This window comes from Bos indicus, chromosome 1 (genome assembly GCF_029378745.1).
Source record: "Bos indicus isolate NIAB-ARS_2022 breed Sahiwal x Tharparkar chromosome 1, NIAB-ARS_B.indTharparkar_mat_pri_1.0, whole genome shotgun sequence".
NCBI lineage: Eukaryota > Metazoa > Chordata > Mammalia > Artiodactyla > Bovidae > Bos > Bos indicus.
Window position 1 is genome coordinate 74,406,285 of NC_091760.1, and position 19,142 is coordinate 74,425,426.

The 19,142-nt window shown below is 36.8% G+C and overlaps 1 protein-coding gene across 4 annotated transcripts in view; it reads right to left on the reverse strand.

Moving 5' to 3' along the window:
* The window catches only part of OPA1 (OPA1 mitochondrial dynamin like GTPase), an 86,613-nt gene that overhangs the window by 13,093 nt on the left and 54,378 nt on the right, over positions 1-19,142 (reverse strand). For all 4 annotated transcript variants that reach the window (XM_070789726.1, XM_070789714.1, XM_070789718.1 and 1 more), the window contains 3 exons: positions 17,992-18,108; positions 15,690-15,783; positions 15,101-15,211 (listed from right to left, as the gene is read on the reverse strand). In XM_070789726.1, the coding sequence (XP_070645827.1) occupies positions 15,101-15,211; positions 15,690-15,783; positions 17,992-18,108 (322 nt within the window). The remainder of the gene's footprint in view (positions 1-15,100; positions 15,212-15,689; positions 15,784-17,991; positions 18,109-19,142) is intronic.

Genomic DNA, 19,142 nt, shown 5'->3' on the forward strand with positions numbered 1-19,142 from the left:
TCATTGTGGATGATGACTGCAGCCATGAAATTAAAAGATGCTTGCTCCTTGAAGAAAAGTTATGACAGACCTAGACAGCGTATTAAAAACCAGAGACATCACTTTGCCAACAGGTCTGTATAGTCAAAGCTATGGTTTTTCCAGTAGTCACGTATAGATGTGAGAGATGATCCATAAAGAAGATCGAGTAATGAAAAATCGATGCTTTTGAATTGTTAGAGAAGACTCTTGAGAGTCTCCTGTACTGCCAGTTCAAACTGCCAATCCTAAATGAAATCAACCCTGAATATTCATTGGAAGGACTGATGCTGAAGCTCCAACACTTTGGCCACTTAATGTGAAAAACCAACTCACTGGAAAAGATCCTGATGCCAGGAAAGACAGAAGGCAGGAGGAGAAGGCGGTGGCAGAGGATGAGATGGTTAGACAGCATCAATGACTCAATGAACACGAACCTCAGCAAACTCCAGGAGACAGTGGAGGACAGAGGAGCAGGTGAAGACAGAGGAGCCTGACGTGCTACAGTCATGGGGGTTGCAAAGAGTTGGATATGACTTAGTGACAGAACAACAACAACATTTCTTCACCACAACCCAGTGTCAGTTGATTGGCTTTGCTGTACACAGGGCTAGGGGATCAGAGACCAATTCGTAAACACCAGTAGGAAGCTCAAGACTAAATTGACAGCTTGTTTATAGCAAAGTATGCAGAACCCTCAAGAGCACCAATCACATCCTAAGTTTCACATTATTCCATTGCCTGCATTTTCTCTTCCCTTCCACCCTTATCATTTAAGTATACTTACCTTTTGCACAGGGTAGATCTTTATAAGCTGCATCAAATTATTTCAGGAATAAGGCAGGTAATTAGTAAACTAACAAGCTAGTTTGTAGAAGAGACACCACAGGAAGCTGATTCATGCAATATATTATAATACTCTAAAAATGATCTTTTTATACCAGCAGCGCTTTTAAAATCAGTAATTTAAGAACATTTTTGGGAAACAATATCACATACTGTCACCCTGCTTATTTAACTTTTATGCAGAGTACATCATGAGAAATGCTGGGCTGGAAGAAGCACAAGCTGGAATCAAGACTGCTGGGAGAAATATCAATAACCTCAGATATGCAGATGACACCACCCTTATGGCAGAAAGTGAAGAGGAACTAAAAAGCCTCTTGATGAAAGTGAAAGTGAAGAGTGAAAAGGTTGGCTTAAAGCTCAACATTCAGAAAACGAAGATTATGGCATCTGGTCCCATCACTTCATGGGAAATAGATGGGGAAACAGTGTCAGACTATTTTTTTGGGCTCCAAAATCACTGCAGATGGTGACTGCAGCCATGAAATTAAAAGACGCTTACTCCTTGGAAGGAAAGTTATGACCAACCTAGATAGCATATTCAAAAGCAGAGACATTACTTTGCCAACAAAGGTCCGTCTAGTCAAGGCTATAGTTTTTCCAGTGGTCATGTATGGATGTGAGAGTTGGACTGTGAAGAAAGCTGAGCGCTGAAGAATTGATGCTTTTGAACTGTGGTGTTGGAGAAGACTCTTGAGAGTCCCTTGGACTGCAAGGAGATCCAACCGGTCCATCCTGAAGGAGATCAGCCCTGGGATTTCTTTGGAAGGAATAATGCTAAAGCTGAAACTCCAGTACTTTGGCCACCTCATGCGCAGAGTTGACTCATTGGAAAAGACTCTGATGCTGGGAGGGATTGGGGGCAGGAGGAGAAGGGGACAACAGAGGATGAGATGGCTGGATGGCATCACTGACTCAGTGGACGTGAGTCTGGGTGAACTCCGGGAGTTGGTGATGGATAGGGAGGCCTGGCGTGCTGCGATTCATGGGGTCGCAAAGAGTCGGACATGACTGAGCGACTGAACTGAACTGAAATGAACAATCTCTATGTGAGAGAAAAAATAAAGTATTTTCATTTCTGCTCAATTCTCAGAAAACTCAAAGATATAAATATCTATACTTAAAGTCATTATTTTCAGCAACAGAAAAAAATCATACATTTCTATACGATTCATGATTATTTTTTTAAAAGTTAGATTCTACCATAAGATTATAATCATCTCCTGTGAGTTATTTAATTCTGTATCCAGTAATAAAATATTTCATATTCATACAACTATCAACTCAAAATTATGATGAAAAAATATTTAGAAGTTATTTTATATGCTAACTCATTAACAATATATTGATTTTTTTCCCTCAAAAAAGCTTAAATATAGTATTTCAAAGTAAATAATTTCTTTTTTTTGCCCACAGGAAAGCCTAAAAATCAATACAATTTAACAACTATGATATAGGTAATTAATTGGGAAAGCTAAAAAAGCACTAGACTTAAGACCAGTAAGATATTCAGGCCCAAATAATTAAGAAAGTATAAAAATAATTCATCATTTCTTTCTTTCCTATTTTCTTCTTATTCTTAAAAGCGTATTTTACTCTGAATTTTGTTAGGAGAGACGTTGAAACATTTTAAGAAAAGGAAAACCACCCAGGCAGCTCTTAAAGAGACAGAACATCATTTATCACTTGCAAAGACAGATTTATAAGAAGAGGGCCCCTTCTGTTCCTTTAAGACTGCCAAACAGATGGGAAGTGAATGGACAGTCAATGGGACAAGAAAACACATGGGAGGTGCTGCTCTATGTATGTTCCCAGCATAAGAAAGAGGTCAAGATTGTAACTGCATGACTGGATCCTGGAAAGGGTCTTTCTTCAAGCTGTTACAAAGACAAACGCTGTTCCTCATCCTGCTGTCAAACTGTTATAAATATTGGTTTGTCAAAAGACCTTCAGTTCTGAAGGTTTAAAAGGGAGGAGTAACAGATGAATGAATCATGAGAATGATTCTTAAACAGTCAGCTCATTAATGTAATTTTAAAAGTAAAAGAAAAAATACAAGAAGGGAGAATGCAATTCTGATTTATGAACCAAACTAAAGTTTGCAGAATGTAAAGTATGGAATTAAAAATTGTAGACTTTAACAAAGTTATGAATTAAGTGAGATGAAAAACAAAAATGAAATATAATTTTATTTCTTAAATAAAATATTGCATTAGAACAAAGTATTATTAATTTTATCACAAGGAGAACTAATAGGCATTCATTTTTTTTTTAGGCTGATTTCATAAGCTTTCAGTTATTTCTCACTATAACCCTATAAAGAGGTATCATTACTGATATTGGTTTCATAAGTCAGAATAAAGCTCAAAAACAAAAATAACTTGAGTTAATTTCATGCATTCACTAACTTAGAAAATCACCTTTAAATTATAACCATAATTTCTTCTACAGAAAAGGAATAATCATGAAAAAGCAATAAGCATGCATAGATTTATATGCCTGAGTTATTTTTTTTTTGAAGAATGAAATCATTACATGTCTTTAGGAGACAAACTTATTGTTCTAGAGTTAGTGATTAGTTTAACTAGAAGAGCAGGGTCGGAAACCAACACATTGAAAAATAATATAAAAAAGGAAGCCAAACTATATGAACTTGGTTATATACAGTCACCCACTAGCATAATCCCAGACCAGAGGAACAGAATCCCAAAACAAATCTAAAAACATACTATCTCTAATACACGTTGTTAGTCCCAGCTTTGCCATAAAGATTTTTGTGTTTGGCTAAACCATTTTCCTCAATGAACATAGATTTTCCCATTTGAACAATGGGGATAATAACTTATAAGCCTTATATGCCTTTACAAGGCAAACGTAAGAAACTGTGTAAAGTGTAAAGCTCTGTACACATTTAAGGGATATATAAAAAGTTCCAAGCAGGATTTGACTGGGATTCCAAAGTACCTAATGATGCAGCTACTCGAGAATACTTTCTTTTCCTAAAGCTTGCCTGGCTCATTGCTTTCTTGATTGTCAGCAGTCTCAGTGAGAATAAAAGGTTACAAAGTTAAGAAGAGAGTGGATGGTTTAAAGTGGAGGTAGCAGCCAAACCCACTCCAGTACTCCTGCCTGGAAAATCCCATGGATGGAGGAGCCTGGAAGGCTGCAGTCCATAGGGTCGCTGAGGGTCGGACACGACTGAGCAACTTCACTTTCACTTTTCACTTTCATGCATTGGAGAAGGAAATGGCAACCCACTCCAGTGTTCTTGCCTGGAGAATCCCAGGGACAGGGGAGCCTGGTGGGCTGCCGTCTATGGGGTCGCACAAAGTTGTACACGACTGAATTGACTTAGCAGCAGCAGCAGCCAAACATTCAAATCCTTTCCTGTTTGAAAGAGAATCATGAATTGACCCCACAGTTTTAAGAAGCAAATACTTCAAGCATCTCTGAAGGAAGGGGAGACATAGTGAAGGCAAAACCATGTACAGGAAGTGCCAGGGTCCTAAATACAGATGGAGATTAACTTTAAAACAGTAATTTTTAGTATATGTTTTGTTATAAGATAGCCTCTGGAATACCTCATCTATTTGAAGTAATGAGCATCATAGTTTTTATTTTTACTAATGCTCCTTATTCGTCTCAATGAATCTTTCTGAAGTAAGTTTATATGAAGAAAAGAAAAAGAAATTTAGCCTACTCTGATAGATGAGAAACCAGAAATAGGAGCAACGACAACAAACTGAAGACTCAGGGTATAGATGGAAGCTAATCCAAGATCTCTTCATGAAAAGTGTGTTCCAGATGTGTGACACAAATTATAGCCCTAAGATCACATTAAAAACTTTATTAGAATAGAGCTACAGTGGTTATTTCTGGGCAGTGGCAATAGCTTAAAAAGTTCTGCCATCTATATTTTCTAATTTTACACAATGCATATGCACTAGTTCTCTGATTTAAAAAAAGATGAAAACAAAAACACCCAAAATTCTGACAGTTGTACTGGGTGAAAATAGGTACGTATGACTCAGAACTGGTACCATGCGGTGGTGCCATTAAAGAGAGAGACTAACTAATTCCTTGACCCAGCAAAAAAGATCTAACTTACAGCACTAAAACTAAAGGAATAGGCTGAAAGAATTCTAAGAGGAATTAAAACAGACCATTTCCATACACCAGCTAACAAGAAGCAGACAAAATCTGTTATCTTTAATAGGCTGCACAAGCTTAAAAACTTCACTAGTTCAACAAGAAAGGTTTCAATTCATTCACAGATGACAGATCCATGAAGGAAATGAGAAGAATTCAATGTGAATTTCCCACCACAAAGGATGATACATTAATGATCACTATGTGGGCCCGTGAAATGTTTCTTGGTGTCACAATCACCAAGAGGTTATTTGGGAAGGTATCTTTGGCCACCTCATGCGAAGAGTTGACTCACTGGAAAAGACTCTGATGCTGGGAGGGATTGGGGGCAAGAGGAGACTGGGACAACAGAGGATGAGATGGCTGGATGGCATCACTGACTCGATGGACGTGAGTCTCAGTGCACTCCGGGAATTGGTGATGGACAGGGAGGCCTGGCGTGCTGTGATTCATGGGGTCGCAAAGAGTCGGACACGACTGAGCGACTGATCTGATCTGATCAGTCACTCTTAAGATTTATCATATCACAAACCAGCTTTTATCATTTCTATGAACATGACAGTTAAGAATATGAAATTTCTAAGGTAATTCTGAATTATGCTCATTTGGGCAAAGAAGCAGTTAAGGAATGTATAAAATGGTAAAGAAATTAAAATTCCTTTTGCCCTTAACGCCCTCCCCCAACAACTATTCTGAGAACCGTATTTTATAAAGATTACCAGTATCCATCAATTTGTCCTTCAAGACAATTTTTGAAAAAAATTATTCATTTCTGCTTAATTTTATTTTTTAATATACTGTTACACATGTCAATGGATTGTTTCATAGTCTGATTTAGTTTTCAATGACTAGATTCCATTTTTCTCTCCATCTCAGAATGGAGAGAATAGTACAAAAGACATTATTTAAAAATAAAACAAAGTTTAATCCCAAATATAAAGATATTATTTCATTCTAAACTCTGAGGGAGTGGTAAGCATTAATAACAAGGGGGAAAACAGCCTAATTTCTAGTTTTAAATATGAGCACTGGCTTTTTTATACATATTAATATACACACAAACACATAACACAGTAACACATAAATAGAATCCACTTTAAAATGATAACCAAAATTCAATTCATAAATTACTAAAGAGTCCTTTCCTATCCTTATTCTGACTTTTGTCAGTTAAAAATGTGGCTTTTAAGCAAAACGAACACACTTGCTAGTAAAGCATTGAGTACCAGTAGCCTGTTTAAGATTTTAGAGAAGTAAATATCCTTTTAATCTTGTACCAATTTATCAATATCCTTCAATGCTGTCCTTAAAAGACAGACTTAGTGCATGAAAAATGTGCTTGATTCTAAAAGCCCCATTTTGAGTCTAAATTTTCTCATCAATAACCTGGAAAGCACACAATTTGGACTCATCGTGTGGAATCATGCCTGTAAATAACTACTTCTCTTAACACAGAGGACTCTCCCTGAGGATTACTTTATTCTTTGTGTCAGCTCACACACACTCTCTCTTTCCCTTTTTTGGGCTACAACACAAAGGCAGACTCTACTTCATCTCTGCAGACTCAAGGTAAAAATAACTCTTCACTCTCTTTCTTAGCTGCTTTGTCAATTTCATTTTACTAGGAAAAATATTTCACAAAGGCAGAATTTAGAAACTCAACCACTTTTACCCTGAGAAGATGCCTGAAAGACCTCAAACACTGATAACATAACACAGGAAGTAGTTATTTATTCTGCAGTGAAGAAAAAAATTCCAATCTTTTTCAAATATATTCACATCTACTAACCATTCCAAAAAGTACTAAATATCAGAGAGAATAAAAATACTCCAATTGACTTAAGACTTCCTAATAAACACACACAAAAATGAAAACGCTTTGGTGAATTGGGTGGGCCAGTGATTAGACATCACAGGTGACCTAGAAAGCAGGTGTTTTGTTAGGGATGAAAGCTAGATCACAAAATGTGAGCAAAGGAATGTGTGGATACAGAGCTAAATGCAGGACATGTGAGCTGTTCCACAAGAGAAATGAGATGGCAGTTTCCTGGCAACACAGAGGAACGCTTCCTTAGGATGAGAAAGCTTCCTTTTCCCTCTCTTTTAAGTTAAGAGAAGTGGGCTAATGAAGAGTCTGTATTGAAGCAACATGATTCAACATTCAGCAAACATATACAATGTATGATTTACAAAGTAAGGTGAATTTACGAAAGAAGCTTATCACTTGGGCAGAAGAGATCATACATAATAGACATGAAAAAACTCTCTTAAATTGGTTATTTTGGTTGATCTACAGTTGTCTATAGTGGGAAGCCTGCCTTATGCTCAATTAAACAACACTGGCAGTTACCTCAGTAAGGTTTCTAACCACTGAAGGAAGGTAAAAAAGCAGAGAGGAGGAAAACACTAGCTCAGGACCAAGAGAGAATAATGACATAGAAAAAGGAACAGTGAGAGAGATTAGAAAAAGAGAGACAAAGGAAAAGAATGCTTAGAAGCATGCTAGAAGCCAGCAGAGATGAGAAACCAGTACTGAGGTTCTATAATTATTGGCCAAAACTCACAATAATAGTATTTATATATAAATGATGCCACAAGATTGTCTAGGTACCTAGAATTCTACAACTCAATACTATCCTCTTATCCTTTAAATCAAATCCCTTCAAAATTAATTTTCTTTGGTTATGTTTACAGAAACAAAATGGACATGCTACTACAGATGATGGTTCAAATAACAAATTTTCAGTAGTCACATGATTTATCACATTCTACTAAAAGAAGATACATGAGAATTTCATCCCAGTTACTAACTTGGCAGATTGTACTGCTGTAAACATGAAGAACTCTCTAGAGTACTGGTTTGAGGGCACGGCATGAATAGCTATTGTGATGCATGGCAAGAATCACCTACGGAGACTTGGCAAAATACGCATGCCAGAGCCCTGGCTCTGGGAAAGGTAGTTTAAACATGACTGCCCTTTTCTACAGTTTTAAGTTTCAGATTCTGAGTATAATCTTTCAAGGATAATTTTTAGTCTCACACTGCCGTGTGGCCGCTATTTTTATCCACAAAGGCCCTCAAAGATTCTGTAGGTATGGCAGAAGTTTAGGAATGTGGAGGAACCAATGAAAATTAAATTCAAGAGGTACCTATTTCTTTTTTCTAAATGAAGAACAAAATTATTCTTGCTGAAGCTTTTCTCATCTTTATATTTTCTGACTACTTTTTACCCAAGTTTTAACACGGTGTGAAGAAACTTAACTCTTATAAATTAGAATTATATTTTAGAGATAATGAAGGTACTTCTTAAACTGGAACAGCTAAAGAGCATTTCTCTTCCAATCTTAGCTTTTAAATGTAGCACTGGATCATTCTGCTGTTGCTCCCTTTTTATGTAATTTATAAAATTAAATTATAAAGCCACTAGTATACCAATCATGAAGAACAAAGTTTTCATTAAAAAAAAAAATTCGTTACTATCTGATAGCTCAGAGAAAAAAAGAAATTTCCATTTGTCATCTATATTTCTAAGTTTTTAGCATCAAAACTGAATCTCCTGCACACTAAGATACAAAACTTGTATCTTTACCCCATTCTAATTATCAAGAGAAAGCACAGAAAGGATAAGAGGAGACTGGGAAAGAGAGGAGATACAAAGACGAGCCCCACCAGCATTGTATACTCCCAAGAGAAACAAACTTTAGGATTCAAGAAACAATTGCTGGCTGTCTGGGAGATGCTCAGGCATCAAACAATAAAGAACAGTCAACAGAGGCAAGCGGCCGAGCATGCTGCTGCGACTGCTACTCTAATCCCCAGGGCTCTAGTAAAAGGGCCAGCTGTTGCCACCTCGCGTAGGGAGTCAGCAGAGCAAATTAACTATGGGAGAGAAAAGCTGCGGATATTGGAAAATTCTAATTTACCAGCCTCTTTAATCTATGCTGTTTTTAACATTAAGGGCATCAAAATTATCATTAAAATAAGCCTGTGCAATGGTAGCCCAAGTAAAAACTGTATGATTGTTTTCATATTTCATTAGTAAATGAAATGTAAATATGAAATATTTGGCTTTGACTGAAGCTTATCTTCTCTTCATGTAAAATACAAGAAATATGAAGAAATATACTGAAGCTTATTATAAAACATCTCAACACTCCCACTCCTAGACAAGTTCAACAAAAAAGTTCAACTAAGAATAACAGCCATTATGCTCAAGTAAAGGTTCTGTATCTGTTACAGTTGGATCTTAAGTCTCTAAGTATAAACACAACAGACTGAAAAGCTGTGTCTAGATTTTGGGCAACTTAGATACTACTTACCTATGGCGGAATCTGATTGAGTGCACTTAGAGACAGGTCTACAAGTCATATAAGGAAAATTAACTTCCTTCAATGTTTACTGGTACTGTTCACACTTTAGTGTTCTTCTACCCAGACTTCCTAATTCTGTGAAAGGTTTCACACTGTTTGAAAGTTTAAGCTGCAATGCTTTTGTGCTACAGGAAGTACGCAGGATGACCATGATCATGATCGTAACTAGTATGTACATCTTTCTGACCCACTCCATAAGGGACCTGTAAACTATGGAAGTTTCCAAATACACAAGACCATTTCATATACTTATATTGCCTAATGCCTTGAGGTTTTTTTCTCCCCTCAAAAAAATAGTTCAGCACAGTACAAAACCTGAGCTCAAATCCTGGCTTTACCACGATGTGGGTGTTTTTAGGACTCTGTTTCTTTATTATATATAAATGATAAAAAATGACTGTACCTATGAGAATGTGAAAATGCGTTTTAAACACATAACTTAATATCTGGCATAGGAAATGTATTTAAATATTAATTCATTTTCACAAGCAGAATCAAGTTCTGATACAAAAATGAAAAGGAATTTATTGTAAAATAAGGAGAGGAAAATCTAAATGACTGCTAATACTCCTTTAATTATTGGGAATCAGTGATTCTTTGATGATTTACACAAAGAATGAAAAGTATAACTCAGACTTTAGTGAATAAGAGTTGAAAAAGAAACCTAAGCTCTAAACTCCTTGCAACTGATATCAAGGTCCAAAAACTCACAATAATCTAGTTAACTGTTGATACAATATTCATAGAACAAACAACAAAAGAATCCCATGCTGTGCTGATGAAACTCAGCTGAGCAACACTACCAGCGGCTGTTACCAGTGCCCAGACACTCAGTTTCTGGGCTGAAGTGGAGAATAAATTCTGAAAAAAAAGTATACGAGGTTTTAGCAATATTATTTTATATAATGACAATCATAAAATAGATCTTATAAATCCTAAACAGATTATACAAAAATTTTGAATTGAGCTATATAACATGCTGATTTTTCCCTCTCCAAAGAAGGCATTTTAAAATTGCAGTCTATTTCAATAAATAGATAGGACACATTATTAAAAATTATGCTGGGAATCCAAATGGATTTTATCTAAATTAATGTTGTACTTAAATATCTATAAAAAAGAAATCCTGAGAAAATATTCACTACAAAATCAAAAGAATTTCATCAATGTCACAGCAGATACCAGGCAGTTGTGAATATGAGTAGACATTGCAAAAAAGGGATTAAGGTGGAAAGATCAGTTATGTATTTTATTAAATTGTCCATGAGGTGACCCAGTCTTTCAACATCTTCAGAGATGATGTTTTCAAAAGTCTCATTTTCTCTAAATTATTTTCAAATGATCCCTGATCCTGTATCAGGATATATCCTTTTTAATCCTTTTCTCAGACTTAGGAAACAGTTTTAAGAATACCACAAAGAGCATAATTTTCCTGAATCATTTACTGTCATTATGCCTCACAAGCCCCAATTGTATTGTGTGTTAGCTACAAATAAGATTATTTCCCTAAACAATCTCAATCTAACAATCAAACTTTTAAAACTGATAACAGTGACATATGACTACCATGTAACCCTCAGATCCCCACCAGCTGTCCCATTAACATCCTTCAGAGCAGAAAGATTCAGTTCAGGATCACATACATTGTATTTTGTTTTCCTGTTCTTGGTCTCCCTCAGCTGGAACAGTTCCTCAGTCTTCCCTTGTCACTCACGATCTTGATACACTTAGAGATTACAGGCCAGCTACTTTGTAGACTGTGCTTTAACTTGGGTTTTTCTGATGCATCTTCATGATTGAATTTAAGTTATACATCTTTGGTAAGAAAATCACAGAAGTGACACTGGGTTCCTCTCACTGAATTCTCTAAGGTATCACATAGTTCTGATCTGACCATTACTGATATTATTTTAACCACTTGATTAAGGTGGCTATTACCAGTCTTTTCCAACATACAGTTACTCTTTTTTCCTTACGGTGTCCTTCTTTACTTTGATGCCCAAATTGTCCTAGTGTTGGCTAGCAGGAGCCTCTGCACGTTGGCTTCTGTTATCTTGTTGACATGTCCCTATCATCCTTCAACTACTTCCTTACTTTCTACATCCTCAAGACGCCCCAGGGTCCTCCTGACCTTTCCCTGTTCCACCGATGGAATCCACTGTGCTTCTAGAGTCTGGGTTCCTTGTATGACTCCTCAACCGATGAGCCTTCTAGGACTAGAAGAGGTAAATTCTTCTTTCATCTTTCTAATTCTAGTTTTGTGGCTTCATTTCAATATTGAACGTGGTACCTCTTCTTAAAATGAAAGAACATCACAGTATTTTTTATGTAATCATCTTAAAGTATCATCAGTTGCTGAACCTCCAAAGTAAAGCGGTGAAATGATTTGAAAATGGGCAAGCTTAAGAGTGGCAAAATACATGATGCATCCAACTTGTACCAATTTCTATAATATTTCATCCTGTATTCATTTCAAATTGTAAAAAGCAAAACAAAACAGAGCCCTATCTGCTTCCCTTTCTCTAAATTTCATTAACCAATTTAACATATTCTAATTGAATATGTTATACCAGGAACTTTGATCTGTGTAATACAGTAGTAACCATTAAACTTTGAAAGTTTTCTGGCTGAAAGTATCCATGACCATATTCCCAAGTGTTAGACTGAAGATAAACAGTACGGAAAAGGTACTCTCAAGATTCTTTTTCAACTAATGGACAAAGTCATGTCTCATCTCCTTTAGTGTGACTGATGAGGCTGAGTCACTGGTCAAACACTTGCTTCCAAGGACATTATCTGGTACAGAAACATGATGATAATTATATATTTATACACACACACAAAAGTGGTAAGTCATTTCAAGGGAGTCATATGAGTACTTTTTCAGGAAAAACAGCAGGAAAACATAAGAATTGGCTTAACAGTACACAAATTTGTGTTAGAAATATGCTTTCTTTAAATAATCAAATTGGGAGTGAAAAGTGATGGGGTTACACAAGACTCTATTAAAGGGACTTCCCTGGTGGTCCATTGGCTAAGACTCCCAGCTCCCAATGCAAGGCGCCTAGGTTACACTGGTCAGGTAACTAAATCCCACGCTCCAACTAAAAGTGCGCATGCCCCAACTAAAGAGCCCACGTGCTGCAACTGAGCCGCAGCACACCCAAGTAAATAAATATTTTTTAAAAAGAAGACTATTCTAAAACTTGAGAAAAGACACATCATTTTCTAATCACTTAAAAATGCATCTTCAGGTAAAACACATGGAAGTACTTCACTGTCTGATAACTATTTCTTAAGAGATACGAAAGAAATAGATCTGTATACACTGTGAAACTGATACATCTCTTCCTGAACAGTACTAATTCAGCATAAAATTATGAACCAGGAACTTACAAATGTTTTTTGAACCAATTTCCCTAACAATCCTATAAAAAAAGAACTATTGTAGTACCACTCTTTCACAGGAAGTTAAGGCTGTGGGAGATAGCCTGCCTAAGAAGGGGGAGACAGAGCATGAGATGGTTCGATGGCATCACCATTGAACAATGGAACATCGACTCAATGGACATGAGTTTGAGCAAACTCCAGGAGATAGTGAAGGACAGGGAAGCCTGGCTCGCTGCAGTCCATGGGGTTGCAAAGAATCAGAATACCACTGAGTAACTGAACGATGACAACAAAGTACATGGTAGCTCAGATTTAAGTACAGACCTGTGAGTTAGCACAAACTTAACTATACTGCCAAAGTGGCATGAAAAACTGAAAGAAGAGCAACAGGAGATGGAAACAAAAGTTAGAGTGAGGTATGTTTCAAAGAAAGATTACCTAAAGAAAAGAAGGAAAAGGCAAGGAGAAAGAAATAAGAAGCTGAGGTAAGCTGGGAGGAGAGAGGAGAGGACAAACAGTGGAGGAGAACACGCTGCTCTGGCACAGGGTGGAAAACCGGAAAACTGCCTGGTTTTTCTTGGATGTACTTATCAGCTTAAAAACTGCTTTCTGTCGAGCATGTGCTATCTTTCGGACATCAGAAAATTCATAGACAGTAAAGCTAAGTATACATTGAAAGGAAAAACTACTGTTTCGTGAAGCTAAAATAAGGGAAACTTATTATAAGGTTAACGCAAACAGAAGCAATGACCACTAGTATTTTTATTTAATAATATAAATCTTTCACGGATTTCCTTAGATTCAGAAGTATCTAAGTAAATCTTAACATGAAATCCAAACAGCTTGAAGTGAGGGATTCACTAGCACCCAGGAAAGAACCCCCTGACCCCTATACCCTGAAAACAAAGTGACAAAGTGACGAATAAGGCCCAGCGAGATTGAGGGCTGAGGGTAGGGAGCCATAGCATTCTGGTATATGTGTTAAAGCCAGACCAAGTTTAAGAGGGCATTCACATTAGGGTGTGGTGACCTGCCCAGTAGTGAGGAGAGGATTCATGGAGGAGGGCAGGCAGGCAGTGCAAAGTGCCAAAGCACAGGCAGACAAAAATGGTATCTCTACAACAGCATGGTCAGGATTCAGGTGAGGAAGAGTCCTTGTGTACTTGGATAGGGAGGAGGAGAGACGCCTGGCAGTGTCAGAGCATGAGATCAGTTAAAAGGACTCCCTCAGGAAGGGCATCCTGGCACAGAATGTCACAACTGAGATGAGGTGGAAAGGGTATTAACACAGGGGGAGGAACTGTGGTGATGGCCTGGAGTCAGGTGAAGAGAACCTGAGCTGGGTGAGGACATTTGAACAATGAAGGGGACAGTGACAAGTTTAGTTAAATGTAAGAGGACTGATCAAAATAAGTAAATATATTAAGGACACTAAGAGCCAGATTTCTCATTATCAGAAAAATGAATTATAAATACGGAAAAGGGGAGATTTCTCTGGATGGTCCAGTGGTTAAGAATCTGCCTTCCAAGGCAGGGAATGTGGGTTTGTTCCCCAACTGGGGAACTAAGATCTCATGTGCTGTGGGGCAACTAAGCCTCCATGGCACAACTGCTGAGCCCGCAAGCCAGAGCAAGAGGTCCTGCATGCCCATGTGCCACAACTAACTAAGACCTGATACAGCCAAATCAATAAATATTTTTTAAAATTACAGAAAAATAGAAAATTAGAATGAGCTCAGTATTTGATTAGGAATACAGTTATAAATATGTGTATATGTGCACATACACAAATATGCACACACATGCATATTTGTTCCCTTGCTCCACTGAGCACTTCTGGGAGCAGTGGTATTTCAGTAACAATAAATGTATCTAGTTCCCAGCTCTTGATTTCTAAAGGTTGTGCTGTGCTTAGTCGTTCAGTTGTGTCTGGCTCTTTGCGATTTCTAAATATCATTCTACTAAAAAGGGAAGCTGGGTCAGGGAAAATAAAAGATGCATATGGAATATCTTGTGATATGGAAGGACACTATAAGGACAACAGGTGAAACTTGAATTGAGTCTAAAAATTAGATGTAGTAATTTATCCTTGTTGTTAAAATCTTGATTTTGACGGGTGCTAGGAGAAAATTCTTGTTTCTAAAAAGTACACATTAAAATACTTGGAACTGATGGAACTTTAGGACAGCAACTTTCAAACAGTTCAAGGGAAAAGAGCTTTTTGCATACACTTTTCTGTAAGTTTACAATGAAATGGAGAAATAAATGGACATGGGGAAGGTGAAAGGAAAAGGCAGTGAGATGGAGGGCAGGCAGGATTACTTACTGAGGTCTTCGGCCAGTTGAACTCGTTTGCCAGTAAGCAATTTTACCTTCTTCTCACTGTCTTCAGCAAAATCTTCCAATACCTCTTTAACATTTTTCTCTAATCGCCTGACTGTTTAAAGCAAATAAAGAAGCACCATTTTTATGAACGTACAAGAATGACAAAGGTAACAATATATGTAGAGAGCAAATTCTTATTTTTCTCACCATGGTAAATCTGTTGTTAAGTTCAGATTTCTCAGTTATAGGGAGAATCTCTACCTGATATACAGTACTTTATATATTCTCAGAGATAGTCTTAATCTTAAGCCCTAATATTTTTATGGAAGTACAGATTCCCCCAAATCCTAAATGATGCTTAGCACCCCTTTCATACCAGAGTTTTTGGGTAATAAAGACTCCTGGTATGTTTATTTCCCATAATTCTCAATTATGATTTTATTTTCATTAATATTTTAAAGGCAAATTATGTTTTTTTTTTTTTTTTTTAATAAATCTAATTTTCAGGAAGTATTTTGGCATCCTTCTATTTAAAATGAACATTACTGTTTTTTGATGTCAAATTAGAAAGCGGTACCTCTGTGGCTTACCTTCAGTGTTTGTAAGTTGCTGTCTTAAAGTATTTGCGGTGATAGCAAGCATACGCTGTATTCGCCAAAACAGGACAACATCATTGCATTCCAACTGAAATATGAGGTGGTTAAGATTACCAGATGCAATTTAAAAATGAAAACCACAATCATGAACCCATACAACTACTAAAAATATTCAGATTTACCTAATATACATATTCCTCTTACAGAGAGAACCTAGTGATTTTTTTCTGTATAGATCTATGAAGTTCTGCATGATTTGGGTTTTATCCGCTGCACAGCTACATAGTTTTGATTTCAATGACAAAGCAAAGTAAACTTGGGAGGTAGAGCATTTCGTTACATTCTATACAAGTAGAAGTCCACAAAATATATCCTTAATTAGCATTTACTTTCAGCTAACAATCACATTATCTTAAATATGTCCTCAGGCTAACCTCTTTTCTTTGAATGTGCACTCAAGCCATTTTTGAAATTCACATGCATATGAAAATAAATTAGTGATATTTTAAAAAAGAAGCTTATCCTCTGGGTGAGGAGTAAAAGAGGAATAGGGATTAAGAAGTACCAACAACTATGTATAAAATAAGTAAACTACAAGAATATATTGTACAGCACAGGGAAACATAGCAGTATTTTATAACAACTTTAAATGGAACACAATCTATAAAAATACTGAATCCCTATACTGTGTACCTGAAACTAATATAATCTTGTAAAATCAATTATACTTCAAAAAAAAAAGCTAGCATGCTGCTTCTCAAAAGAGGGAGACATAAAGCTTATTCTATACAAAGAGGTCTTTCCAACAATTGTGTGCTAGCTGCATGCGTGCTCAGTTGCTCAGTTGTGTCTGACTCTTTGTGGCCCCATGGACTGTAGCCCGCCAACCTCCTGTCCATGGATTTTCCAGGCAAGAATACTGGAGTGGGCTGTCATTTCCTCCTCTAGGGGATATTTCCAACGCAGGGATCAAACCCGTGTCTCCTGTGTCTCTTGCACTGTAGGCAGATTCCGTACCACTAAGCCACTGGGGAAGCCACATTCCAACAATTAAAATGACGAAAAAAACTTGTCAATTTTTACATTGTCACATTTAAACAAAAATTTTCTTTTAAGCTGCTCAAAAGAAAAACATTTTATGGATCTCAAATAGGACTGCTGATTAGCAGAGCTCTTTCAGTATACTTTGAAAAGCATTTCTGCTTGCATGAAAATGCTCAAATACATTAGCCTACTGCCACCTAGGGGCTACCCTAGGTCTATGGAGTCGCAGAGTCATATAACTGAACAACTAACACGCACACTGCCACCTAGGGGTTACTCTGTAAAATGTGACATTAAACTGTGCAATTGTCCATTTTAAGAACTTTATACAGTTCTTTAAAGAATTAGTTAATGCAAAATTTTCATGATATAAAGAAAGAATTATAAAATGGAGAAAAAGCATGATAAAAATGTATTATATTATTATTTCCACTATGAAATGGATGATTATGTTATAAATATACACACATACAACATGTGGTAGCTCAGAGGATAAAGCATCTGCCTGCAATGTGGGAGACCCGGGTTCGATCCCTGGGTTGGGAAGATCCCCTGGAGAAGGAAATGGCAGCCCACTCCAGTATTCTTGCCTGGAGAATGCCATGGACAGAGGAGCCTGGTGGGCTACAGTCTGCAGGGTTGCAAAGAGTTGGACACGACTTAGCGACTTCACCTCACCTCACCAAGGGGATTATAGGCTTCCCTCATAGCTCAGTTGGTAAAGAAACTGCCTGCAATGTGGGAGACCTGGGTTTGATCCCTGGGTTGGGAAGATCTCCTGGAGAAGGGAAAAGCTACCCACTCTAATACTTTGGCCTGGAGAATTCCATGGACTATACAGTCTGTGGGGTCACAAAAAGTGGGATACAACTGAGCAACTTTCACTTTCAAGGGGATTATAAATTATTGTTTACTTTTGTATGTTTTACATTTACCTATTCCATTTACTTTCCAAAATAGAAAAGTTTATCTTTCTAACATAAAGTTAATCCTTAAAAGTCTTTCAAAAGTAGCACAGTGCCTATTATACACACACAGTTTTACAAGCACTGGAATGATAGCATGTAAAATGCAATTACTACCAAAGTGGCAAATATCTTTGAGAAAAATATGAGTTAGGCTATTCTTTCTAAATAATGCATACTTTTTTTCTCAGAAGATCAAAAGACTTTAATGCCAAACCTCAAGGTTACTTTTAAGCACTTAAACAACTATCACTAAAAACATTTCTCCTTGCTTTCGGAAACCTTACCTCAGAATCAACAAAATGCCTCTGGTAATAATAGAAGCCTCTTCGACAAAGGTTACAATGGTTTAGAGCTGTTTTTAAGAAATGTCTTCTATAAACTTGGTGCCAAGTATCCTTAATCTAAAATAAAAACGAAGAAAACCAAGGCCAAAAAGTTACTGTATACCCTCCAGGTTGATCAAACACATTTTGAAAAGTCATATACAAAGTTTATTTATAAAAAATTAAAAACAACAGCAATGTTGTTATTCTGTCAACTGTTTATATCCATTAAAAATTTTGTTTCAAGATAAAGATTAGATTACTACTAATCTGACTCCTTAACAGTCTTTGTACTTCAAAATTTGTACTGTTTCTAACAAGCATTATTGTTAATAATGCAGTAGAGTAGACAGGGTGGGGATTATTTTCCCCTAGTTAGAATTAAGGTGTCTGAGGCAAATGAGGTTGTGAGCCTTGACTGAGGTCAGTGCTAGACTAGGAAGCTGGTCTTAGACCATGTCCATCAATCCAACAAGATTTCCTTTCTTATTATTAAATTTCATTGTTACCTCAGCAATATGATACCCCATCGTTTTATTACTATATAGTCTGTCAGAGTGTCCAAGGTTCTCTTACACCACTGTCTTTTCTTGAGCACGACAATGATAATGTTGAGAAAGTAAACAAGCGTCACCAACACCATCTGGCGGTTGGGAAGGGGGCTGAGTTTATACCAATTGTTAGAGGCAGTATTACTAGCTAATGGAGTGGAAATGTACCAGAAGTCACATCTCTTGACATCTAGCCCATCTAGATTACAGTACTTTGTTCAGTGAACACAGTTTCTCTTGGGGAAAAAACTGGTGTTTTCTTACTCACAGAAAGTAATTAAGATATATAGCCAATCCACATCCTAAGATATGGACAAAGTCCCTCCTACTGTATTAACCATTTATAAAGTTCAAAAGTACCCAACCAAACACAATTTATTGTTAGTGAGAACTAGGACTAATGTGGATAAATTACATCTATATTCAACTAATAACTGCATGTAATCACTAGCTTTAACTTCATTTTCAATTTATAAACAATGAGATATATAACAGCTTTATCTGTTTCTTTTCATCAGTTTTCTTTTCTTGTTCTGATCTCTGGTTAATTTTTTAAATAAG